General features: G+C 32.5%; 1 protein-coding gene across 2 annotated transcripts in view; it reads left to right on the forward strand.

The window, feature by feature from the left end:
* Positions 1–23,544, forward strand: part of LOC131166342 (uncharacterized) — a 28,780-nt gene that overhangs the window by 959 nt on the left and 4,277 nt on the right. The window contains exons 3-9 of one of the 2 annotated variants that reach the window (XM_058124807.1): positions 37–135; positions 578–682; positions 2,243–2,374; positions 3,057–3,194; positions 5,272–5,505; positions 7,143–7,512; positions 10,357–10,795. In XM_058124807.1, coding sequence (XP_057980790.1) covers positions 37–135; positions 578–682; positions 2,243–2,374; positions 3,057–3,194; positions 5,272–5,505; positions 7,143–7,512; positions 10,357–10,385 — 1,107 coding nt within the window. In that variant the 3' untranslated portion in view covers positions 10,386–10,795. Of the gene's footprint in view, positions 1–36; positions 136–577; positions 683–2,242; positions 2,375–3,056; positions 3,195–5,271; positions 5,506–7,142; positions 7,513–10,356; positions 10,796–23,544 lie in introns of those variants that run through there. The other variant, XM_058124806.1, reaches the window with a different exon arrangement.

Raw genomic sequence — 23,544 nt, forward strand, 5'->3', positions numbered from 1 at the left:
TTAATGATGATTCCTTTTGTATCATCTTGGTTTCAGTCTTGTTTGCGAACTCCAAATTGGGGAGATGGAGTACCCACAAGTTCTTTGTCAGATGCTAAAGAAAAAACAATTAAAGCAGTTTTTGAACAAATGAAGGTGAGATGGAGATTTTTAAAGATTTTTAATTTGGATAAAACTACATTACTCTTGTGTCAATGTTGTTTAAACTATAACATTACATTTGCCTGGCTAATAGCTATTTGTTACATGGGATGCAATCAGATATTCATTGTTATTCCAACCAACATGAATTAGGAAACAAATAGACATTCCCATGGTGAAATTTGGGAATAGCCTATTCCCGTCTATTTGTTATTATGTAATCATAATTTTTTATTTTTTGTGTTTTTATTTGATTTGTGGTAATAATATATATTTCTTTTATCAACTATCAATTGCTGTTATGGTAATGACTCTATTCCTAGGAATTAACATTCCTCAGACTGAACATAACTTAAATTATAGTTTGCAGCATAATAACTGTGAATTTAGTGATTTCTAATTTTTGTTTAGGTTTATACTTGATAATGAGTTGCAGGGTGATCATTTGGTGGGGAGTGATGCTGCTGCTGCTGGGATATATGAAACTGTTAGATCTGAAGTGAGACGTGCTATCTCTGATATACAAAATGACCTTGAAAGTGTAAGTGCACATGGTCTTTCATTGCCTTCTCTTCAGTATGACTTGATAATTATTGTCACAAGTTAATGAGCATTGGGCATGTTAATATTATGATTAGCGAAACTTATTGGAAGTTCATTTCAAAATAAGTCTTAACTTGTATTGGTGGATGGAGTTTTAAGTTCTTAATGAAATCTTGATTAAAGCTATGATCCCTTTGTTGATTTACTGTATCTCTTAGGCATGACACTGAGGAATTTTTTTATGCTCTTTAATCCCAATTGGAAATTTAACTAAGACATTTAGGAGAGGTTGAGTGGATTATTAACAGGTTTCTATTGAATTTTTTTTCCCACCATTTGGATTTTAAAATTTTCCATGGATTCAGGAATTAAGCACTATCAAGTTAAGCACAAAGCTGATAATGGCTTCTGAATGTGAACTATTTTTTTTGGGTGGCTTGGGAATATAACATTGTGTGCATGATCTTGATGAACATGCTAAAAATGGCACTACAAGTCTATAACAGAGGTTGTTAAGAAAAGGGAACTTGAAGGATTGAAGGAGACTAAAGGTTGGAATGTTTTGAATTGTTAGTTGACACCTGCTCTTTTATTTTTGGGTCAAAGTTAGTAAATTGGTAATGTAAGCCTATGTAGAAATTGAGCTAGGGGTTAAAAGTAAGAAATGGATGAGTATTATTCTAAAGGTAGACAAATGTGTTCTTATTGACTGTATGAAGCATAGAGTAAGAACGAGCGTTACCTCCCCATAACTTTGAATTCTCAATTAGCTTACCCTTATGTGGTTCCCTTGCCAAAGCGTTGCTGTTATTTGAGGAATTTGCTGGGGATTTAGACTATGCATTGGATTTAATGGGGAGGTATGTTGCTTGAACACATTTTCTTATTTATTTCTTGACTTTCTTCTCCCTTGCAATCTTTTTTAACCTTCTGTTTTTCTAAAAAATTCCAACCAAAATATATCAGTCCTTGGCCCATCAGAAAGTTTCAATGCACAGAAATGACTTAATAAAGTACTAGAAGAAGCTTCCTCGTTTGGTTCTAAAACCTTTTAAGGTCTCCAGCTTTGGATTTGCCATGTAATGACGATTGTTTGACTACTATAACTAGTAAAAAACCCTAGTTAGAGAACTAGATAACAGAATGCAACGTACAGCATAGCTGGAATAACTTTATAGGGACAATTATAGAAAAAGAATGAAGTGAACGCAGATTCTCTTAAAGATTTTCATGTTGGTGATCTTCCATCCATCTTTGAATAATTTTGTTACATAAACAAAGTGGTGCGGAAAATGTACATGCTTATACATAAACAGCCATGTTTGCCCTGTATATTTTGCTTGAATGAGTTTTGGCTAATGTATGGGTGCAATATATGGGCTTGTATAACATAGTCAGTTAAGCTTCTATGGCATGAATAAAATTGTTCTAATGATCTAGAATGGTACCTAAATTGATGTTAGCTCATTACATCATCTACTTTTCTGACTACAGCCTTTTGTTTCATTGTTCATTCTTCCAATTTGTCAGTTGGTTTTTTCTGACCTTGTTTGTTCAGGCTATCCAAAGGCATAATGCCACTGCTCTTGCGACCGCCAGTCTAACTGATATTCCTCCAGACTTGGTCAATCCAGGGGCAATTGAATTAGTCTTGGACATTAGAAGGGAATATGCCATAAAGCTTGAGGAGGTAATTCTCTACGTGCTTTGCTAGGGATATTTTGGAAAAGGAGTTTCATTGTAATGGAAGTCTTTAAGAAATAATATTTTTAAAATTTTGGTTTAGCCAACTTGTTAACATACAATATGTCTTTTGATTGTTTATGCATTAAATAAATCACAAGAAATGGAAAATAAGTAGGGAAAAAATTTTGTCTGGGATTTTGGAAATGTAATTTCTTGTTGAGCCTCTTGTAAGATTGATAAGGCTAATCTAGCTTGTCCATTCAATGATGACCCTTTAGTAGGACATATAGTTAGTCTACTCACATCACTAGCAACCTCGGGAATTAAGAATGTTTTTTTCAAAAAAAAATAAAAATAATAATGTCCATGGAATAGGGATTTTATTAAAATTTCTCCTTCTTTCCTTTCCATCCATTGCTGTGTAATTTAAGGAAAAAAAGTAAGAAAGGAGAATCTTTTCCAGGGTATACTATGATATCTATGCACCTTTGGTATAAAACATCCCATAGCTGGAAATGATATTGAAAAAAGGTAATTCCCTGGGTCTTACTGGCATTTGCGCTGCCATTTTGAAAAAAACAGGTTGCAATAGGCATACAAATGGCAATCATGTTATAGCCCATATATTAATTGTTTTGTGTTGAATAGAGAATTTCATCCTTTATACTTATTTTTTGTACTTACAGTCCCAAAAGCGTGCTCAAAAACTGAGGGCCGACCTGGCTGTTGAGGAGCATCGCGGGAAAGAGCTTAGTAGAATCCTGAAGGAAATACTTCCAGATCCAGAGTCTACCACTGTGCAGAAATATCGTCCAGGAAGAAAAGTAGGCTTTATTTGCTTTTGCAGCCAGCTAAAATTTGTGATGCATTAGATTCGCTGACTAACCTTGCATTCTATGTGGATTCATTTACCTCTGCAGTGTATATTGGTCATGTACATCATGTTTAGTAATTCAAATTTGTTTGGGACAAAAAGCATTTGCCTAAAGCAAGTCAATCCTTGCTTGGGACCATTTTCATTCAGGAACTGCTGGGGAGCATAACTAAATTATTTATTTATTATTTTTGCAGAGCTTCTGACGTGGGCATCATTTGTTTTCTTATCTTTTGAAATAAGTCCACTGCATTGCATGAAACGAACAGTTTCTTTAGGATTCTAAATGATGTGATTTTATGCAATTTTCTGCTTATATTTTGTAAGCTTTTTTGTTAGTTGATTTTAGGGTGGTGTTTGGTAATTGGGAATCAACTCTAGGAATCGGAATCAGGATGGTTGATTCCCATTCCTGACATTTGTTTTACGGTAATCTCATTCCGATTCCCATTGCATGCAGGAATGGGATTCCCCCTTTTACCTATATTTTGATTCCTAACTTTTACTGTAGAATCAAATTCTAATTCATGAAAACATAGTATTTTTTATAATATGATAATTTATATTAATATAATATAGTATATATTACATAAATTTTAAAAATAATATTAATATTATGATATCATTATTAATATTTAAAATATTATAAATACATCATTATTAATATTTTTTGTTATATATAATAGTGTTATAACATATAAAAATTAATAGAACAATATTAAATGTTAAATATTATGATATACTTGTAATATGATTATTGATATATTATATTATTATTTTTAATCTAAAAAATAAATAAAATTAATTTATTACCTTCAATTATAAATATATAATACTAAAATTTAATAATGATATAGTATAGAAAAATATTTAATACTTGCACATATATATAATAATATAATAAGATATATACTGCATCAATATAAAAAATAATATAATATAATATATTGCATAAATCTAAAAAAATAATACTAATATTATAACATCATTGAATATAAATATATAATAATATTATAACACATAAAAAGTAATATAATAGTATTAAATTGTAGAATACTATTATAAAATTGTGGTTATCATTATGTATAACCTTAAAATAAAATATTAATTATTAATATCATTAATAAAAATAGAATAATAAATTTTAATAATGATATAAAATATAAAAAAGAATAAATTATTATTTTGTAATAAAATATAATGCCGTGGTGGTTGTTTTATTATATAGTTATTTTATATTAAATAATGAATTTGTTAGTGTTTTAATACATGAGATTTTTATTTAAATTTAATAAATTACATATTAAAAAATAATACGTATAAAATATAAGATAAACTATATATTAATAATATAGCTAATATATATATATATATATATATATGCAAATTATAATCAAGTATAATTATCAAAATGATTTTATTGAATATTTTTTTTATTATATAGCTTAATAAAATAATAATATGTAATAATTACATATTTATAATGTTATTATTCCATATTAAATTAATTAAATAAATTTTTTATACTATAATGACATAATTGATAAATTAAACTCATTTCCGATTCCTATGTTTATGTATACCAAACACTAATACAATTTCGATTCCGATTCCTTGCTGAACCAAACATGAGAGAGGAATTTGACATTCCGTTTCCGATTCTAGTGAATTCCGATTTCAATTTCACCCGTCAACCAAATGCTACCTAGGTGATTTATGAGGTAATAAGGACATTGTTGTTCATCAAGAACGGTAGTGATTGCATTGTGATGGATAGGTTGGCATGCTGAAATGCCATGGAAAGTCAAAGAAGAATGCTTTTAGTTATCTATTTGTTAATTTATATTTTTCAAAGGCGTCCTTTGGGGCACATATTCTACACATTTATTGGACTCAACTTTTGAAAATGGTCAGTCAAGAGGGATATACCTTTGCATCATTTCCTTAAAAGTATTGAAAATTTCTCGCTTAACTGATGGAGAGTTTTTAGTCTCTTTTTCTTAAATGAATTGGTTGAAAATTGACAGACAAGCATTGAAAGGAGGAAAATGTCAAAACGTCTGACGGAAGAAGCCATGGCATATTTTGATGAGTGTGTATCAATATCCACTTTTGATAGTTCAGATTTTTCTGCACCAGAGGATCCACCAATTAACATAGATACAACTACTACTCCAGCGGCCGAGAGTGCAACTTTTTCTCAAGGAAGTCCAAGCATTTCAACCCCATGTACTCCCAACAACTGTATCAATCACAAAGAGGTCCTTCTCTTATTAGATTGATCTTTCCTTTTGTTTATTGCATTTTGAGCCATTTAAATTTGTCATGACCTGTATTATAAATAATTTCAAAATAATTGTTTTTTTTTAATAGCAAAAGAAATTCATTTATAGATTAAGAATGTACAAAGAGGAGAATAAGACATCACCTTAACAAATTCTGGGATACTGTGGAGAAAACAAAAAGTAAAAAACCAAAATGCATGAAGAACAATCCAATTCTTTTATTTTTTTTAATATCATAAATTTGTATTTTACATTATCAACATGAGGACAGAATTTTTAGTTGGTCCATGGATATGTTTTCAGAAATTTGTAATGTTGAAGAAAGAAACTAAAGCTTGAGCATATGAACCACATAGATCCCAACAAAATAATTAAACACTTAGTTATGTTTTGTGTTTTAAATTGACTGTATTAGAGATTCTATTTTTCAAAATTTTGGACTCTGCTTTCATTGACTGTGTTAAGGCTTGGTATATATTTTTGCCCAACAAGCTAATATCTTAAGCTTGGAGTAAAATGGTGTTTATCTTGAGTTCTATTATTGCTGCCTGCATTTATTGTTTACTAAAAATTATCTTTTTCCCCATAGTCAGTGTTATTCATTTTTTTTTTTGTCAATGTGCAATCAAATTGCATGTGTGGAGGAGTGCTAAGGCTTGATATTCAATTATACATTGTTGGCTAATGGCTTAAATTTAATTTTGGGTAAAGTAGTAATCTGACTGGCAGAATTATCAATTTTAGAAGGGCAGTTGGACTTATTTTTTAGGAGTATTATAGAAAAGGGAAAGTTAAGGCAAGATAAAGATTTAAATTTAACAATTATTAATATTGATGTGGTGATATCTTGTTGAATATCTTCTACATATTATCAATTTTCAGTTGTTGATTGTTATGCTATCATGTTGACTGTGAAGTTCTCACTCACTGATGAATTTACAAATGATGTTGGTGCAATGCTAGTTTTAGTTGGAGGTAACTTAGATTTTTTAACGTTAAAATATTTAGGTGGAATCAACTTTCAGTTAATTGCCTTTAAAAAAATTAGTTGCATAAAAATTTACATTTATACAATACCTATTTATAAAGTCAACAGATTGATTAATTGCATTTAATTATTTATTTATTCTTGAGATGCCAAATACTGGCACTTGGATCAGAGCATTACTCAACCAAACTTTGTCAACTTCTTGAGATCAGCTCCATCAAATCTTTTCTCCATTCAGCTCTATCTTAGGGTGCATGTAATAAGAGGTTTCATTGCCCTGCTAACAGTTGCTTCCTTTTGCATATATTGCAATGTTGGCTATGTTTTCATTCATTTTGTTATATGATCAGTTTTTAGCATTCACTTCTCTTCCTCTCTAATTTTTACCAAATCATCCATTTTTACGTTCTCTTTTCATGTTTCTTTATCTGTTGTTGTCATTGTTATTGTGTGTGCGTGCGAGGGTGGGGTTTTTTAGAGATAGAAATAAAAGAGAGATAAAAGTTCTATGGAGTCCATCCTTGTCTATGAATAAACAAGAATTTAAGTGCTGCATGCAAAATTTGTTCATTGTCTTAAGTTGGCGTGTTCTGATGTAAATGACAATTTGCAACCGTTCACACAGGAGTTGGGTGGTCAAGGTCAATCGATATATAGCCATGAGAAATCTTACTCAACATCAAGCAGCTCTAATAACGGGCACCCTATAGGTCTGTCCAGTCTCCAAGGCTCCAACACACAACAGAGTCAGAAATTCCAGTTTTCTTTTGCTCGCAAACCAACTGAAAATGTTGGTCTTCAGGAAAATGTGAGGAATTATGTAAAAAATTTTGAAAAAGACGTTCAGAAGGGCAACATCGACTCAGAGACTGTTAGATCAAATCACTATGATGTGGATGAGTATGCTTCGCAGGCTTCAACACAAAACTTATTGTTTGACAGGGTTTTCTTTAAGAATCGGTTAGAGTCTGGGAGTATGCTTCTCTGTGCTGGAGGTATGGCAATTTCTCTTTCTCCTGCCTTGTAAAGCATGTAATGGTTAAAAATTATTCTAGTTATGGTTGGACTCGGGATTTATGTCTAGGTGAGATTGTATGCTGCTATGTAAATACTAATCTTTGTTAGCTTGCAAATTTTGATCAAGTTTCTACAATTGAAAAAACATGTATACACACACCAAACAAGTTTCATGGAAATAGAAATTGAAAAGTTTCAAGGCCATAGATGGTGATCAGAGCATGAAGGATTACCTGAATGCATGCACTATTGGCATTGATCTGACCATAGTCATGTCAAAATATTGTTTACCTTGATGTTGATTGTCGTGGAACTTGGGTACAAACTAAGCCTGCGTGGATGGCTTTGGACATGCTTTTTGGATTTAATTTTGAGCATGGGAATGAGAGAAGGAATGTATTGCCATGCATTCAAGTTACAGCTTACTGGTAGGTGCTCATGCATCATGCACATGATGAAAACATGCATTAAATGGAGACAAGAAAAATGTTTTATTACCACCATTCATCGTACCAACTATTGTCAAACACTATCTCCAGTCTTGATTTACAAATAATAAATATAAATCTTTTTCTTGAAAAGTAAATCAACTGAGTTCCGCATTAAGATTGCAGAGTGTCACAAAAGATGATTGTAATATAATGTAGTTGCACAGATAATTGATATTAATTTCGTTCCCACCTGATTAATTTTGACTAGGTCATGATTAACCAGCCCAAATTGCAGGGTTTAAGGAAGGCTTGTTTGGTGTTGCTATTGCAGTTTATTATTGCTGCTGGTGCTGTTGTGGTTGATTGTTTTGCTATGGCTGCTAGTGTTGTAGTTTGCTGTTGCATTTGTTTAGTGTTGAATAAGTGTTTGATTAACTTGTGGTTAGAAATGCTTTAAAGACTAAGTTGACACTTGTTAACCTTAACGTTCTGAACAATAATCGCAATTTCATTTGTTAAGATCTTCATTATTTTATTAAAAATAAATAGTCCAACATTAATTGATAAAACCCCATCATAATGTTCTATCAAAGGCCCCACAAAAATTGAATCAAGCCACAATGAATTAAGCTACGTGAATAACATAATCTTTTTGTGTCCAAACATGAAGTACAGTTGCAACATTCTTAAAGATTTGGGGTTTGGATTTGAAACACCACAATGTGACAATGAGTCAAGACAAATGTTCCTTCCTTTGGAATCAACCTCCCTCTCAGTTTCAGTTTTCACTCCCTTGTGTGTGGATTAAGGAGTTGTTTGGCTACTTCTTTTCATTTAGTTTTTGGAGCCCACTGCTCCAAAAAAAGTAGGCTCCCTCCAAGCATTACCACAAACACGGCCTAGGGGCTTTTATTAAAAAATATGTGACAAAATTCTAAAAAAGCTATTCTTTGATAAGTTTCCCAAACTATTTCTAATTTCTCCCCCTTCTGATGATGCTGGAAGGTGAAGGAGAATTATGACTACAGAGGATCTGGATTAGTGTAGGGAGACTACACAATTTGGAAGCTTGTCTCTTTTGAGCTTTAATCAAAACCTCCAACTTATAGCGCTATGCTTGGTACACAGGAATGGAATGGGAAATGCTCATTCAACAATTTAATTCCATTCTTATGTTTGGGTGCATTTTTAACAGTGAGAATGCCCATTCTCTCAGAAAGTGAGAATGAGCATTCCATTCAAATATACAAGGAATGCCCATTCTCACCTGAAGTGGGAATCAAATTTCAAAATTTCCCCTATCATTCTCGACCCTCTTCGGCCTCTTCCTCACACTCAAGATTGCGCAAGGGACTGCATCTCAAATCTCCATCCTTATTTGAATCTTCGCCATCTTGATTCTCGCCTTTCTCTCTTGTTCAATCAGCTAATATGGTGAATTTCTCTTTCTCCCTTTCTGTTGCATGTTGTTGGGGTTGATTCCTAGGGCCTTTTTTTTTTTATTCTTTTCTTATTTATGTAGCCCACATGAATCCCCATTGTTGTGTATATCCAATCTCCACTTTTGTGTAGATTCAATCACCTTTTATTGAATCTCTGTGGATGTCTTTTATTTCTAGGGCCAATCTTTTTATTCTGCATTTCGATTGTTGTTTGTAGAAAATCTAAGCATTTAAGAAAAAGAACAACTATTGTACAAATAATGGGGCATCTGTTCATTGAATATGTTATATTTTTTGAGATTGGTTACATTAGCTAGTCGTAATGCACTCCGGATTCTCATGAATGGTCAAGGAAACAATTCAACAAACAGCAAGTCCTATTCAGTCAGCCAGTCAAGTTATTATTCCACTGAACCAAATACCTAGTAGTGTTATAGATCACAATAGACACCTTCCAAGGCTATATTAATTTTGAGTTGATTATAAAAATTATTCACCTTCACAAATCATACAAATGTGAATGGATAATGCAAGTAAACACATATTCAGGTCTGCACATGAATGCCAAAGACAAATAATGGGTCTCTGTTTTGTTTTCTTTTTGAAAGAAGGGAAAAAGACCCACTCTGTTCTGGTTGTTTACTTTCGTTTAAAGGTTTTATAATCGAGTGTGATAGGAGTTATTTTCATCCTCCTTGAAATTAAAAACAGAAACTAGAACAAAAAATAGCAATGATGAATGCTTCTATTATTTTTGTAACTCAGACTGCTAATAAGGATAAGGTTTGTAGGTTTTCTGTACTGTGCATTTAACTAAATTTTCAATTTCTGTAAGGACCAATAATATAGCTGGTCGTAGATGTCCAATTGCATCAATGACAGCTTTTCAATTGAATATATATATGCATGTATGTATTTATATAAAATTCATCGTCTCTTCTTCCTATAGTGTCAAGCCAGCTATTTCTTCATCAGTGAAGAGTCTTGGTGGCATGGGATGCGTTTTTTAATCCTTTTGGGTTCATTTCAAGGGATAAGGAAAAATAAGGCTGGCGAAGGAGCGGTTATCCAGTCTGGGTGGGTTATTGGTTTGAGTTTGGGTCATGGATCTGAATTTGGGTCAAATAGCTGCAGTCTGTTTTGGTTTAGGGGACAAGTGATCAAAGAGTTTTAGGCTTTTGGCATGGTAGAGAGAAACTGAAGAAGCCACCACTGCTTAAGTGTTAGCTAGCTTGCATGTTATTTTGAATTTTGACAAATAACAAATTTTGGTCATATTAAAATTTCATTAGACTTTGATAGATTTTATCCTGCTTGTTGGGTGAGAACGATCAGAATAATACAATGTCCACGGATGAATTTGCAGTTGTCCCAAGATTTCTCTGTATTAATTTGTGCTGAGTTTGGCTTGATAGGCTGTGTTTATGCTTGTCCTGCTTTTGGTGGCTTTTCCGTCATGAATGTCTTTGTTTTCCTGTATGAATAGTCAAGGAAGAAGTACATGTTTTAATAGAAATTGCTGCTACTAACGGTATTATCCGGGTTTGAGTATTGTTTTGATGACCTCTTTGTGGTTTTAGAAATTGTTGATAAGCTTAGTTTAGTTTTTGTGATACTACTAAAAACCTTTTTTGTTGTTGACTAGTATCTACAGAAACTGCACTTCTTTTACTCCGCTTAAAGAAAGTTATGATGTTCTTGATATTTAGATGTGGTTTTGTACTTTTTGAGGGGTGGAAATATATTATTATGTAATATAGACCATTGCTCTTAATTGATTTATATTGTTTTTTAATCACAATACCCTTACCAGGGTATAAATAACATTAAAAAAAAAATTAGAATGAGAGCTATTAGTTATTTGTTTATCTTTGAGGAGGAATGCATGGTTTCCTTTGGTATTGTGATTCTAGAGATGAGCATGATTTCTATTCTGAAGAAGAACATTTGGCTCAGCACTTACAAAAGTATTGATAAACCATTATGAAGCCATTCTGAAGTATCATGGGATGTCAAAGGAATCCAACTCTCCTTTTAGAGATCTATGATGAAGCACAGGAAAATTATTCATCAACTAGTAGATAGCTAGAGAAAAAAAGGAAGAAGAAGAAATAGCATAACAATCTAGAAACAAAGTTCTGCTATTGATAATGAATTTGTGGAAACAATTGATATAGTTTTCTTTCTCAATGCATATCCTCATCAGGGCATATGAATGCAGCAGCTGAATTGGGAAAGCTGCTGCAAAGGCTCCCTGGTTCAATGGAGTGGGGAGCTTCAAGTCCTATCTGTTTTCCTTTCTTTTTCCCCTTAGGTACCATTTGGAACTCAGAAAATATTATAGAAAGGAAAAAAAAAATATCGTGAAATCCTCATTTTCATGTTTGGTTGTGAAGGAAAATGAGAAATAAAATTAAAAATATACTAAATTTATAAACAAAAAATTGATTTTACATATAATTAATATTTAGTTTTTTTTTTTTTTGTAATTTTTAGTCATTAAAATAAATTTTTATTTTTTATAGTATTTAATAGAGAAGGAAAATATAAGAGAAAATAAGTTTCCTCATTTTTTTTAATTTATTTTTTCACATAAAATTCTTGATCCAAACAGACCTTAAAGAAAAATTTGGTATTTCTGTGGCAATAAAAAAATGTGTCACAACTTAAGTGATTGAGGCTCACATTTTCATTTTTATAATTTTGAGCAGCGCACTAATTAAAATAGGAGACAAGGGGAGCTATCCTTAATTCAAACAACTTTGTTTAAGACAATTTCTCATTTTTGATAGTATTTGATATATCCAAATACAGTGAAATTAATTTTCGTTCTTATTTTTTTTGCTTTCCTAATGTAATTTTTTTTTTTATCCAAATCGACCTTTAATTTTATAAAAAAAAACATAGTCAGATTTACTCTTTTTTTTTTTTAATGTACTTAAAAAAAAGAATTCTATTATGTTATTATAATTATTTATACCGAACACGAGAATAGAAGTGAGAATGGGAATGATTACTTCATCATATTTGGTTTGTCGACAGAATGGAATTAGAAAAAGAATGGAATGAAAATATAAATGAAAAACATAATGAAATGATAAATGTAATTTTAGTTTTCCCCATTTCATTCCATTTTTATGTACCAAACATGTGGTTAGTTTGATTTTATGATTGCGCAATCATATAATAAAATACAAATGGTCATTCTAGTCTAATATTCTATTTTCCATTCTATTGCACTCTTCAATTCATTTCATTCTTATATACCTTTTTAATTATTTACAAAAATTGAAGTCGAGTTTTAGTAGGCGCACTTGAGTATAAGACAAAATATAAAATCAAGAGCTACTAAATTGTTTTCTATATCTTAATCTAATATAATTGAGAATTCACAAAAAATTTAATTTTAAATGTTAAATTTGAGAAGTAAGATGTACTCTCAAGAGGGGGGTGAGTTGGGTTTTTAAAATTTCCCTTTCAAAACTTTAGTTAAGTATAACCCTTCTTTAACTTAAGTTAATTGTAATCATACTCTCTAGTCAACAACACAATTCTTATCAATTACCTTATTTATATTAATCAATAATTAATGTAAAGTAAAGATGATGTTGCTTATTCAGCTTTTAGAATTTCACCAAATAAAAAAATCAGATCAGACTTATATATCAAGGACAATATTAATTTCAAAAAATTATCTTAAATGTCCTTGTAGTTTTGTTTCAATAGAATGATTTATTTCACAAGATTAAACTTAGTCTTTATACTCAGCACTTCAGAATTTGAATCCAATACTTCAATACATAACTAAATTTCAGAATCAATAATTTTTCTCAATTATGAACAATGATAGCTTTAATATATAACTTCAATATGCCAATCTGAAGTGTCTTGTAAAATAGACAAGGTGTAACGCCCCAAACCCTTAAACTCAGGTCCGGTGCGTTATACTTGATAAAATCCCTGATAATCCATAAGTTAACATATATGCAACGGAAAATATAACCAAAATCTTCATACAACATAATCCTATAATACTATAATTTCGTAATACCAGAGTTTACTAACCTTATCCAAATTTCACAATGTCCACCTAACACCTGCATTTCCATAAATACACAAATCTCAAAAATATTTCAGTATGTTCACAACCATTCCGTTCTCAACAGACTTAAAACATAATGACGTAAACCATACATATTTACATTCCCTAAAGTATATCGAAAATATACCCTTTCTCTTTATACAATCCTCAAAAGGCTAAAAACCCTCGAGCTCTCTAAGCCCGACCTCGAGGATGTCCTGAAAAAGAACTAATCATATTCGGGTGAGACACATCTCAGTAAGGGAAGAAACATATAAATTAAAACAACGTGTGACTAACATGAGATATATAGATATCATTTTAAATACATTTGCAAATTATTATCATAACATTTTAAAACCATTTTTCTGAACCTAAACAAACACATGCAGAGATTTACCCATGATATTAGCCAAGGATAGGGGTGATTACCCGCCCATACAAGTAACACCCCTCTGCTCTAATACTTAGGTAACCCTACGGTCACAATTAAAACATACCAGAACACTCACCTTACTCAGTAAGCTCTCAAGTGTAAGATTAATCTCGTACTCATACAGTTCAACAATAGTTTACCAGCAAAGGCCCTAAGGATAGGGAAATCTACCCGCCCATACAACTAGATTCCCTTTGCCCTAGTATGTTAAGCAGTTACTGCCACATCTGTAACTACTAGTGCACTCGCCTTACTTAGCAAGCTCTTAGGCAAAAGGTACACCTCACCTAATCATAACATGTTTTACGGACATACATATTTTTAATATCATAATATACCATTCTTTCTATCATTATTCAATCATTCACATCCTTTCATGTTCATAACTTGACATTTTATTGTGTTTCACTTTAAGTGACTCTTTCCCATTTATATCATTCACGTTTCACATTTCATTTCATTGCATTGTCATTCCATTGTCATTTCATTGCATAACATTTTCATTTCATTCCTTCGTACTACAGCTGATCTTTAGCCATCATTTGTTAGTTCACATAGAAATGTGTTAGAATCCGCTACAGTTAGTCCACATAGAAATGCGCTAGAATTCGCTAACATGACTGTCTTTCAGCTATCTTATATTTACATGGTTGCATTTATTATACACAGGCAACGTAATCCATATCATATTTTATTCATAGTATTTTACTTATTTAACCTGTATCTCATACATTTAACATATATATGCACAGAATCTTATGTCACACAATTTAGTAATAAAATTCATATACATTCCTTACAAAATAAGTCAATCCATAATTATTATTTATACACTGTAAATACATTTCATTTCTTATTTAATTCATCATAAAATTCTTTTCACTTTCGTTCGTTTACTTTCACATATACCTAACTATATCGACAATCCTAGGCTCAGAATTTCATGGCTGGCATTTTTAAACCCACATAAAAATATATATACATAAATAACACATAATCATTTTTAATTCATAAAAACCTAATTTAATACATAAATTTCTCCCTTACCTGAATTCTCGAACTACATCGACAGGAATCCCACACAGATACCCACGGCGCTCACCCGAACCCTGATTCAAAAATTCTAGTTCCATTTAAATTATTCTTAAATAAAATACTATTTAAATATTTTCTAGGGTCATAATTTTCAAATTAACAGTTATACCCGTAAATTTAACTAATTTTCCAAATTTCCTAAATCCAACTCTTGTTTTGGAGTGAAGCCTAGGAAACCCTAATTGGAAGTTTACCTATGTCAAAATGACGACAATCGTGATTAGGACCACGTGGTAGTACCCGATCGTCGATTTAACCTTACATTTACAGAGAAATCGGGAAAATAGAGAAAAGTTACCTTTCCTAAGGACCAGTGCTTAAGTTGTTCGCACGACAAATCTGCTCCAATAGAAATGTCGGTGGCGGAGTCAAGAATCCAACGACACTTTTCGTTTTTCGATCTGTCGCAAACTCGTCGAAAAATTGAGAGAGAGAGAGAGAGATGGAGATGGAGTGAGCAGCAGGGACTGTACAAAGACTTGGAGGAGGCTGAGAGACGCTGGCGCAGGGAAGGATGCAAATTCCAATTTGCATTCTACCTTTCAGATTGCATTAAATGCAATCTTATCAAACTTACTAATATTATTATATCAATATTATATATATATATATATATCCATTATTTTTTTCTTTTAAATCCAATGTAATAATGTTTAATTTAATAATTAATTAATTCAATTAACTAAATTAATTAATATTATTGTTATTATTTTTATTATATATTTTTTATTTTCCACACTATTTTTTTATTTGTTTATTTATTATTTTATCTATTATTATTATTTTTTATTTCAATCATTTTAATTTTTCAGGTCTTTACATTCTCCCCTCCTTAAGAAATTTGGTCCTCGAAATTTTACTAACTAATCATCCCTTCATATTACTTAAATTCATTTGCTAACTACCATCATAAGAACTCAACATACATATCATCATATTAATCATTCAATCATTCATCATTAAATTAAATCATCATTATCTACTCATACCTGCATCCCTGATAGCATCCTCCTCAGCTTGAAGTGTGTACAACCAGGGTGGACCGCCTCTTCCAAGTGGTACATGCTGTTTTTCCTGGTCTTGATTCTGAGTAGCTACCATAGGCAGTGGTTCCCGGCAATCCTTCCTGATATGCCCTGGCTTACCACACTTGAAGCAATTCGGAGTGCCAAACCAGCATTCGCCCCTATGTCTCTTATTACACTTCGGACATACTGAGCCCGTTGCTTCCTTCCCTTTCTTCGCCGATCCCTGACTAGCCTCAAACTGAAAAGCAGATGGTGCAGGTCTCTTCTTCTGCTCTGAAGGCTCAGTGCTGCCCTGAATACTTTTTTCCAACACCGATGTCTTATCAACTAATTCTGAAAAATTCTAAACTTGAAACCCCAACCTGGGTCTGTCAGGGAGCACTGCGTTTCTCCTCCTCCACTTGGACTAGACAATAGGGGGGCGAGCCTTATTGGACTAATGACTAGCCCCACAAACCAACACGTGTTCTTTTTAGTGTGTTTTGTCCTCACTCACACACTTCTTGAGAAAACTTCCCAGGTGGTCACCCATCCCAAGATTGCTCCAAGTCAAGCACGCTTAACTATGGAGTTCTTATGGGAAAACTCCTGAAAAGAAAGGTGCACCTTGTTGATATGGGTAGTAACATCTAATCTTTTAAGTCTTTCATCCATGGGATATCACATTCTCCCCCACTTATAGAACGCAACGTCCTCGTTGTGAACCCACATTTCCAAACCCAGGCGATGTGAATCTCATCACACTTTCGGCTGGGTGTTGGCTTTGATACCATAATGTAATGCCCCGAACCCTTAAACCCGGGTCCGGTGTGTTATACCTGAAAAATTCCTTATAATCCATAAGTCAACATATACGCAGTGGAAAACATAACCAAAATCTTCATACAACATAATCCTATAATACCATAATTTCGTAATACCAGAGTTTACTAACCCTATCCAAATTTCACAATATCCACCTAACACCTGCATTTCCATAAATACACAAATCTCAAAAACATTTCAGTATGTTCACAACCATTCCGTTCTCAACAGACTTAAAACATAACGACGTAAAATATAAATATTTACATTCCCCAAAGTATATCGAAAATATACCCTTTCTCTTTATACAATCCTCAAAAGGCTAAAAACCCTCGAGCTCTCTAAGCCCAATCTCGAGGATGTCCTGAAAAAGAAATAATCATATTCCAGTGAGACACATCTCAGTAAGGGAAGAAACATATATATTAAAATAACGTGTGACTAACATGAGATATATAGATATCATTTTAAATACATTTGCAAATCATTATCATAACATTTTAAAACCATTTTTTGAACCTAAACAAACACATGCAGAGATTTACCCACAAGATTACCCAAAGATAGAGGTGATTACCCGCCCATACAAGTAACACCCCTCTGTTCTAATACTTAGGTAACCCTAAGGTCACAATTAAAACATATCAGAGCACTCACTTTACTCAGTAAGCCCTCAAGTGTAAGATTAATCTCGTACTCACACAGTTCAACAATAGTTTACCGGCAAAGGCCCTAAGGATAGGGAAATCTACTCGCCCATACAAGTAGGTTCCTTCTGCCTTAGTATGTTAAGCGGCTACTGCCACATCTGTAGCTACTAGTGCACTCGCCTTACTCAACAAGCCCTTAGGCGAAAGGTACGCCTCGCCCAATCATAACATGTTCTACGTACATACATATTTCTAATATCATAATACATCATTCTTTCTATCATTATTAAATCATTCACATCCTTTCATATTCATAACTTAACATTTCATTGTGTTTCACTTTAAGTGACTCTTTCCCATTTGTGTCATTCATGTTTCACATTTCATTTCATTGCATTGTTATTTCATTGCATAACATTTTCATTTCATTCCTTCGTACTACAGCTGGTCTTTAGCCATCATTTGTTAGTCCACATAGAAATGCGCTAGAATCTGTTACAGTTAGTTCACATAGAAATACGCTAGAATCTGCTAACTTGACTGTCTTTCAGCTTTCTTACATTTACATGGTTGCATTTAACATACACAGGCAACGTAATCCATATCATATTTTATTCATAGTATTTTACTTATTTAACTTGCATCTCATACATTTAACATATATATGCACAGAATCTCATGTCACACAATTTAGCAATAAAATTCATATACATTTTTTACAAAATAAGCCAATCCATAATTATTATTTATACACTGTAAATACATTTCATTTCTTATTTAATTCATCAGAAAATTCTTTTCACTTTCATTCGTTTACTTTCACATATACCTAATTATATCGACAATCCTACGCTCAGAAAACATAAATTTCATGGCTGGCATTTTTAAACCCACATAAAAACATATATACATAAATAACACATAATCATTTTTAATTCATAAAAACCTGATTTAATACATAAATTTCCCCCTTACCTGAATTCTCGAACTACACCAACAGGATTCCCACACAGATGCCCGCGGCGCTCACCCGGACCTTGATTCAAAAATTCTAGTTTCATTTAAATTATCCCTAAATAAAATACTATTTAAATATTTTCTAGGGCCATACTTTTTAAATTAACAGTTATACCTGCAAATTTAACTAATTTTTCAAATTTTCTAAATCTCACTCTCGCTTTGAAGTGGGGCATAGAAAACCCCAATTGAAAGTTTACATACGTCAAAATGACGACAATCGCGATTAGGACCACATAGTGGTACTCGATCGTTGATTTAACCACATATTTACAGAAAAATTAGGAAAATGGAAAAAAATTATCTTTCTCCAAGAGCAGTGCCTAAGTCGTTCCCCCGACAAATCTGCTCTATTAGAAATGTCAGTGGCAGAGTCACGAATTCAACGACACCTTTCATTTTCCGATCTGCCGCAAACTTGTCGAGAAATTGAGAGAGAGAGAGAGAGAGAGAGAGAGAGAGAGAGAGAGAGAGATGGAGCGAGCAGCAGGGACTGTACAAAGACTTGGAGGAGGCTGAGAGACGCTGGCGTAGGGAAGAATTTGCATCCTACCTTTCATATTGCATTAAATGCAATCTTATCAAACTTACTAATATTATTCTATCAATATTATATATATATATATATATATATATATATATATATATATATATCCATTATTTTTTTCTTTTAAATCCAATGTAATAATTTATAATTTACTAATTAATTAATTCAATTAACTAAATTAATTAATATTATTGTTATTATTTTTATTGTATATATATATATATATATATATTATTTTCCATACTATTCTTTTTATTTGTTTATTTATTATTATAAGTATTATTATTATTATTATTATTATTTTTATTTTTATTTCAATCATTTTAATTTTTCGGGTCTTTACACAAGGTAATCACACAAGATTTATATCAGCTTAGATTTCAATGAAAAGTATCAAGATAGAATTCTCAAAGATTGATGTTAATGTCCCTGTAATATAACTTCAATGAGATATTCAAATTCACAAGATATGTCTCAGTTATATTTCAAGAACTTCAATATTCAGAATTTTACCAATCAATTAATTACTTGATTCAAATACCAATTAAGATTAGGATTTTAATAAACTCTCAACATCCAGTAATTTAGTATCCAAGTAATCTAATTTTTCAATTCAAATTCAATTCGTTGATGTTAATAACCCAGTTGATAAATTCTAAGTATCAATTTATGATTGTAAGAAACAAATTTCAGAATCTTTTGAAGGAAAACTCATATTTAATGAAATATAATTTCAGAGATTTGATTTTGTGAAACTTGTAACTCAAAATACCTTTCAGCACATGATATTCAAAATCAGAGTATTACCTTTGAACAATCAAATCAATCAATCACTATTATAGAATGCTCATTTTAAGCTCATTTTAAGTATGGATCAAAATCAAAAGTTTAGCAACTCCCAATATTCAACAAGTGTTAAATAATCATACACACACGTTATATATATACTAGCAGTAAATTAAAGGAAGTAGGGAGAAGAGCTGAAGACCAGATTTTTTACAAGGTTCGGCCAGCAGCCTACATCCTTGCCCCAAGCAACCGCTATGAGAATTTTCCTTTCCAACTTTCTTACCAGGCAAAGTTACAATCTCTCCTTATCAAGTGAAGACCCCTCTCTAACAAGAATACCCCTTCTCGTTAGCCAACGATTCAACAACCTTGAATCGTCAAAAAATAACAAGAGAAACAAGAAACAACTTGGGTACAAGAAGAACTCTCAATAAGAGCAGATTAGTACAATTAAATATCAATATACTTCAATCCAATAATTAACATAGAAAGATGAAGCTCATATGATTGTTACCGGAATTCTAATTTAGAATTGAAATTCTCAGTATAAACAAATAAGATAAACCATGAATTGTTAGTAATAGTACATCAATGCTTCAGAAAAGTTTCAGCAGTAGAATTTTGAATTTTTTATTTGTATGTGCTTGTTAGTTGTATTTAATTCTTGGAATCAACATGTATTTATAGATAGAAAAAATAAATTTTCGTATTCCCCAAGTTACTTGTTTTCTCAATTTTTCTCAAAATTTGGGGGCCAAGTAATCAAATTTGGAAACTTTCCCTTGCTATTAAAAAACTTAAAATATGAAGGTCAGTTGACTAGACCTGAGGTTAGTCACCTGTGTAGAGACTCGAAAAATAGTAATTAATGAAACAAAAAAGAAAAGACCAAATTTGGTTTGGCATAGGTCAAACCGTCGACGGTTTTGGTGGAGCTCAGAAAGCCGTCGACGGTTTTGAGTTACTGAGGGGAGGTAAGGGTAAAACAGTGAAAACGGTTTGGTTAGAAGACCAAGTCATCGATGGTTTCCCTTGTGCCAGTAGCCTATAAATAAGCTTCTAGGTCATTTTTATTTGTAAAAATTATAAACTCTCTCTCTCTCTCTCTCTCTCTCTCTCTCTCTCGATTTTTCTCCCAAATTCAGCCCAAATCGAAGGATAAACATCATTTTGGGATCCCGACGACGATTCTCCATAGTTTAATTGGAGCGGTTTTGCTATTTAAGCTTTCCAGGCACCACTCCAAAACTAGGATAAGGAAGTTATTTTTCCAGTTTAATTAGATATTGGAAAAGTATGGACTTAGGAGTATTAAAATGGTAAAGATTCTAGGGGTGAGCTGATTGAGTTAGGGAATATGGATACAGGAATTGTGTGAGCGCTGGAGGCACAGTTCTGGGATCCCTGCAGGCATAGCTTCAGGAAACAGGTAAGGAGAATAGATTATGTCAGGCATTTTCAGAAAATTAACTGACTAAATTATAATATGTGATTTCTGAGTAATATATATAAGTTTTCCTAAGTATACAAATTTACGAAAATGGGAACTTTGGAAATGTTACATGTATGTTCTGAGAAATTGGGTTATTGAGTTTGAGTAAAACCCTAGATATGATTATACCAATATTTTCAGCAGAATGTTATAGCATAGTTTATCACTTTAAATGTGTGGCATGAGTTGAATATTATGCATGATGATTTTGTTAGTTTTTATGGTAATGTGTATATAGAGATAAAGATATGGATGTATACAAACTTATAGTATGATGATATTTTATATAGAAATTATACAATATGATAGCGTCCTGTTAAGGACTACAATACAGAAATTATACAATATGACATCGTCCTATTAAGGACTACAATTGTGACGACCTACTTATTTTCCATAATTTTTTTTTTATAAATAAAATTAATATCACAAATCTCAGCTCAGCAGATCATAATCCACCTGGACCCCTGGATACTAGGGATAAGTCAGAACACAACACGGAAGCCTAAGCAGTAAGAAACATATAATCACAATATTGTAAATACAAAACATCGATCACATTACTACAAATACCAGAGTCACTACATCCACTATATTTCCGTATATACATCCCAAAAGAAACAAAATTTAGGAACACTTTCCACAAAAATCCAATTGTCCCTACCAAAGCTTACCCTTCAAAAAGGGCAGACTAGAGCTCTAATTCAGCGGGGCTTTCCCCGCTCTCCTATTTGGGACTCCTTGAAAAGTTTATAAAATTTAGGGGTAAGACATCTCTTAGTAAGGGAAATAAACTAATACTAGTGTGTGACAACATGAGCATTCTGTGTTCTACATATACCATACATAATATATTCTGTAACTGTTTTTTCAAAATCATACTCATAGTACAGATATAGATACAAATATAGATACAGTTGACTTAGCTTGGTTAGGCCAACCATGGCTAGGTCCAGCCTACAGGTCGCACAACCCGGATTGTTGGCTTTTTGAGTTCGATCTCTGTTTTGATGCTGACAAACCATCAGTATCTTATATGTGCGTTTAGTGTTTGAACAGGTTGTCATTTCAGCATGAACATAAAATACCGCAAAATGGAAGCTAATAGGGACATAAAGCTTACATTCTCTTGGCGAATTCCATTGAAAATGAAGAGTAAGAGAAGAAGACATTTTGATTTTAATTTGTATTGCATTTAATTTTTATATCTTTGGTCTATAATATTACATGCATTAGCATGATATGTTTTGAAAGCTCAGAAATGTCGTAGATTGACTATAGGGACCGAATGACCTTAGAGCACCCTTCGATCGATCGATTGACCATAGGGACTGAATGACCTTAGGGAGAATGTTGTTGTTAGGGTTCAAATGTGTTTGAAAGGCACACTTACTCTACTGAGCATAACTCATATCATATTAGAGTGCATGTATTGAGCTTTATTGTGTACATTTTTGTTTGTATTTTTCAGAAGCATTTTCATGTACAAAAATGATTTTAATGTACTGGTTGGGTTCAGCCCATTAATTGAACTGAAGAGTCTCAGCCCCGTAAATGAGACTGGTTCGGTTAAACCCAGAATTGAATTGGGGAGCCTCAACCCCGTAAGTGAGACTAGTTCAGCTCAACCCAGTAATTGAGTTAGGGTTTTCCTCACCCCGTAAGGAGAGGATATAAAAGGCTTTTGCTCCGCCCGGTTAAGTAAGTAGGTTTAGTGGAATCCTTGGGGGGTATGCCCAAGGCGGGGACGTAGGCAGTATTGGCCGAACCTCGTTAACAAATCTGTGTGTCAATCTCTCTTTATCTTATTTAAATTCCTGCACTTAAATTTCAGTATGTGTATGCTTGTACATGTTGTAACGACCTGCTTAATAAACTGATTTATATATATATATACAATAACATTCTACATGCTCTGATACCATACTGGGGAAAACCCAAACATAAACCTAAGCAGCAAGAAACAGAACTGAATAAACATATCCATATGTAAATATATACAATACCATACCATACAATACCAGAGTGCTACATGTTTCTCAAAATATACACATATCACAGTTTCCCAAAATACCCTCAACCATGCTGGGATATACAAAAGCACTCCCAAAATATACTCACTCTCTGATAGGGCACCCCTAAAGCCCCTCTATCTGCGAGCCTGATCTGCTCGCCTACTTGAATCACCTGAAAAATGT

This window comes from Malania oleifera, chromosome 10, assembly GCF_029873635.1.
Source record: "Malania oleifera isolate guangnan ecotype guangnan chromosome 10, ASM2987363v1, whole genome shotgun sequence".
Taxonomy (NCBI): Eukaryota; Viridiplantae; Streptophyta; class Magnoliopsida; order Santalales; family Ximeniaceae; genus Malania; species Malania oleifera.